Source organism: Oncorhynchus tshawytscha, linkage group LG09 (assembly GCF_018296145.1).
Source record: "Oncorhynchus tshawytscha isolate Ot180627B linkage group LG09, Otsh_v2.0, whole genome shotgun sequence".
In the NCBI taxonomy this organism is placed as follows: domain Eukaryota; kingdom Metazoa; phylum Chordata; class Actinopteri; order Salmoniformes; family Salmonidae; genus Oncorhynchus; species Oncorhynchus tshawytscha.
This window is the reverse complement of record NC_056437.1, coordinates 70,938,388-70,943,296: the sequence shown is the minus strand read 5'-3', so window position 1 is coordinate 70,943,296 and position 4,909 is coordinate 70,938,388. Positions and strand designations below refer to the sequence as shown.

At 41.7% G+C, this 4,909-nt stretch overlaps 1 protein-coding gene across 1 annotated transcript; it reads left to right on the top strand.

Moving 5' to 3' along the window:
* Positions 1-1,397: 1,397 nt before the first annotated feature.
* Positions 1,398-3,727, top strand: LOC112258565 (eukaryotic translation initiation factor 1). Its single transcript, XM_024433006.2, has 4 exons — positions 1,398-1,578; positions 2,550-2,713; positions 2,799-2,900; positions 3,093-3,727. Exons 1-4 carry the CDS (start codon positions 1,548-1,550, stop codon positions 3,135-3,137), a joined length of 342 nt encoding a protein of 113 aa, XP_024288774.1. The 5' UTR covers positions 1,398-1,547; the 3' UTR covers positions 3,138-3,727.
* Positions 3,728-4,909: the final 1,182 nt, after the last annotated feature.

Below are 4,909 nucleotides of genomic sequence, written 5' to 3'. Positions count from 1 at the left end.
TCTGGGAGGAGATCCCTCAGGAGACCATCCGCCACCTCATCAGGAGCATGCCCAGGCGTTGTAGGGAGGTCATACAGGCCACACACACTACTGAGCCTCATTTAGACTTGTTTTAAGGACATTACATCAAAGTTGGATCAGCCTGTAGTGTGGTTTTCCACTTTAATTTTGAGTGTGACTCCAAATCCAGACCTCCATGGGTTGATAAATTTGATTTCCATTGATAATTTTTGTGTGATTTTGTTGTCAGCACATTCAACTATGTAAAGAAAAAAGTATTTAATAAGAATATTTCATTCATTCAGATCTAGGATGTGTTATTTTAGTGTTCCCTTTATTTTTTTGAGCAGTGTACATTTACAGCAGTAGCAGGTTAGTCAAACTCTAAGCATTGGCTAGCTTTCTATAAATTGGCTAATTATGGTCAACGGGATAAATCTTCATACGATCAAGACAATTCAGATTGCATGCTGCATTTTTCAAGTACACTCTACAACAGATATTTTCCCTATTTCAGTCATTGGGAGTTCATCACACACGGCCCGTTCTTTCAGGGATCCTTGGGACGTCCCTACCCAATTGAAGTTGACATTTTAAATGGTTAGGGTTAGGTTAAGGGGTTAAGATTACAGTTTAGCGTAGGGACGTCCCAAGGATGCCGGATACCACTGTCCCACCAGACACAGACAAACAGCAGCTAGTTTTCAAGTGAGGTCGTGTTTACATTTGAGATTAAAAAAGGGGGGGAAAGGGGATGCCTAGTCAGCTGTACAACTGAATGCCTTCAACTGAAATGTGTCTTCCGCATTTAACCCAACCCCTCTGAATCTGACTTCATCAAGAGGGGTGCTGAAATGGACTTTTTTTTATGAGAAAAGGTGCATTAATTAAAGGTGCACATTTTACAGTTGGCATAAGAATGTTTTACTGTAATCTGCAACTCTCCCGAGGGGGCTCGATCAACTACACGTTAGAAGAAGCCTTTAGTTAGTCAGTTAAAAACAAATCAAATTAAATGTATTTTTAAAGCTCTTCTTACTTCAACTGATGTCACAAAGTGTTGTACAGAAACCCAGCCTAAAACCCCAAACAGCAAGCAATGCAGGTGTAGAAATACCAAAAACAGAAACATCTGTTTTCAGTATATTTCCTAAAATGGAATAATGTACCACTGCCCATTGCTTCATCGACGAAGAACATTGCTTTATTAACTAAGATCTTCACATTTAATGTAGATATTTGTGCTATAGTTTTTATGTAGCCTAGGTTCCAGGTGTTGGTATTTTCTCCTCTGAAATACCAAGATAATTACGTAATTTTTTCCAGTAATATAGGGTGTGGCGTGATGCACGTCCTTACGTGCGGGGAGGCGCTATAAAGGGTTGTTTTCTACTTTGCAAGCTAAACAATCTCCATTTTGTGAGAGCCTTTCAGCTGACTAAAACGTCGTCCCAGTGAAACGGAAGAGTCAAAGAAAGAAAAATAAATTAAGCAGACCAGTCTATCGCTAACCAGTTATTATCCGAAAGGAAAGGAAATCTTATCGTATGTCCGCTATCCAGAACCTCCAAACTTTCGGTAAGACATTTCAACCATCTCGGCTAAAGCGGGGTCGGAAAAGTGGGGGAAGGGCTGTTGCTAACGTTAGCTAGCATTTGTAAGAATTTTGACGGCGTTCCAACTAAATATATCGTTTTGATTTGTATATGTTCATGAAACATCCTGGTTATTTATAGAGAACATTCCCTCTCGGTTAAAAATAAGTTATATTAATAGCTTTTTTTCTTTTTTGCAAATGTTGGCCAATATCCATCAGACTTCAACTAGGCCGAAGTTCACTTCCTTTTTTTTAGGCCCGAACGCGGATTTGTAGCCGGTATATCAAACTAGTCTATTGTGGCTACATTGATCAATGTACAATACCGATTTGAGAGTGTAACTCGTTCTTACTGCCGGTTGTCTTTCTGGCACTAGCTATCAACAATGGACCGAGTATAAATGTAGAATTTTTGCCTTTGTCTGTATGTAATACGACCCTGCCGGGAAGGCCTTTTGGGGTGAAGCGTAAACTATTTTAAGTGTAACGTAAATGGCCAGATCAAATAATGTAGCCCCGCTGAATTGTGGGCTTCTCTAACATTTCATTACCTCTTTTCGACATTTCTGCTTGTTTTCCCGGATTGATTTTCTATCTGGGCTGGGGCATTTTACTTTCTCCCATGTCACTAATCTGTCACTAAATATTCCGAATAAATGTTGGTTTGAGCAGATTAGCCGCCCACTCTGTGTGGGATTTTTTTTCCATCTATAACGTTAATCCCATATTCCATGTAATTTGCTGACAAACATCTGTGCAGGGTTTTGCTTGGGCCCGAGCCTCGTGGCTAAGACGTTACGTCACCAGTTCATCGGCCTGGATCTTTTGTTAGCTAGGTCAAACATACCACTGCCATTTTAGCTATCACTTTAGGTTGCTTCCTTGTAATCTTACATGACTGATTGTTTTGAACTGTAGTGTGGTTTGTTTTAAAATGGTGTTCTCCCCACAGACCCATTTGCTGATGCAACTAAGGGTAATGACAGACTCCCATCTGGGACTGACGACTACATCCACATAAGAATCCAGCAGCGTAACGGCAGGAAGACTCTGACCACGGTCCAGGGCATAGCCATCGACTATGATAAGAAGAAGCTAGTCAAGGCCTTTAAGAAGGTATGTTACGGCGGAGTTTACACTAGGTGGTAAATTTTTAAAAAAAGTTCCATGTCTTGTTTGACTAGTTCTGATTTGTCAACAGAAATTTGCCTGCAATGGGACAGTGATTGAGCACCCAGAGTATGGGGAAGTGATTCAGCTGCAAGGTGACCAGCGCAAGAATATCTGCACGTTTCTGATTGAGGTAGGTTTGACTCTTGTCCCTGCTTTAGCACATTGCACCCAGCTTATACTCTACACTTGTGTGTACTAAGTGGTCATCTGTCAAGGCCCCTACAGATGGCTCTCATAGAAAAGCACCTGTCTGTAAATGTTCTGTGACTGAAGTTCAGAGTTCCTTTGTGTGATGTCTCTTCTGCCCTCATCCCACTTCCAGATTGGCCTGGCGAAAGAGGAGCAGCTCAAGGTCCACGGATTCTAGAAGCTCTCAGCAGCCCTCTCTCCCCTGGTTGTGATACTTCCCTACCCTGTGCTGCAATCACCGCACCCCCTTTAAGATAATGATTACCTCTGAATTGAGACTTTTTACTACCAGTTTAACTCCCCCCTCATACGGGAGCAGTCCAGTGCAAACATGGACAAACGGCTTGACAGATGTGGGATGAGTGGTGATTGAGTTTTTTCCTTACATTTTTTTAGTTTGCTGTGTGAAGGGCACAATTCCATGTAACTCTTTTTGTTTTGTACAAGTTTCAATAAAATGATCAACCGCCACCTCATGCGGAATCCTGTTGTGGTTGCGGGATTTGGGGGTGGTTAGAATAGATAAGGGTGGTTCAGTTTGGGGAGAAGCACTTAACTGCTGTTCCAATGTTTTGTGGGGCTGCATACGTCCATGTTACAGCAGTGTTGCTGAAGTTCTGATCATCGCAGCCCCATCTACAAGGTTGTGCTTCTTCCTTTTAAAAAGTCAGCCATGTTAGGATTGATGCTGGGCTACCAACTGAAAAGTGATTGGGGGAGACTTGTTTATACAATTCCACATTTTATTCAATAAATATTTGAAATTGACATCTCGTTTTGAGGTACAATTATTTAATCATAGGTGGGTTTGCAATGACAGTCCACTATGCATACAAATTGAAGGGACCATACCAAGATATGATGATTTGGTCAATATTGCCGGTTGCAAAAAGCCAACTGCATATTGTATAGGACTTGGCGTCTTGTAGAGAATAGGGCCGTACGTGGTGTGCCTTTGCATACTAGTGTTGCTGGGTTGCCGTTTACTGCTCTTTGAATGCACTTGCTGGATTAGAACTTCTGCTAAATGTAAAAAGGAAAAGCAGTGTGGGCTGGAAGTGAACCGCTACATGCCACAGGTTCAGCTAGTGTCTCCACTTAGGTCGGGAGAACAATCTGGCTGTTCATGCGGGCTCAGGTCTTGACTCACCATATGTAGGGGGGAGTAGTGTTGAGTAGCAGTAAACTTCCAAAAAGCTGCATGTTAAACAGGATAGCCACACAGCATCACACTGACTGTCTCCACCCCTGCTCCTATTTCTTTTGTGGGAAATGCTAGTTCTGCATGGAACTACTTTTTTCTCTCTGGCTGTGCAGATAGCATCAAATGAATTGATGGTATCTAACGAGGTCTACCATCTACCCAATCTGTCCTTACCTCGCACCATATGGGGAATTCCTTTGAAAGCTACCAAGCCAGTTATTCTATTATCACTGCTTTAAATCAACCATTTGTTAACTGCATGTTCTCAGTCCTTTAAAAATAAAAACATTAAAAGGCAATGTGAAGACCCATGGGAGACATTTTGGACCAGTTGGTTTTCTCAGATTTGTATGTGTATTGAAAACAGGACGATGAGAATCCTAATGGTGCCGTTTCAAACACTGCACACAGTTTGGTAAATCGGCAACGCTATATTTCTGTCACGTGATGCTGTTTGGACCTGACAGCGCCAGACTGCATGACGCAGCTCAAATACGCCAAACCAACGTACTGTTATACTATGCATTCTCACTTGGGGGCACTATAACAGCAGTTTCAATCTTTTGTTTTTAAAATAGACTTTAATCAATGCCAGCTTCAGTACTCGTTGTTACAAATAGTTGCTGTAATTTCAAAAATTTCCCTATCCATAATTTAAACTGCTTTGGGTTTCACATTTTTGACACTTAGTCAAATCGCAGACTCCAGGGCCTTTCCAGTGTGTTATGCTGCCTTCATAACCAGGT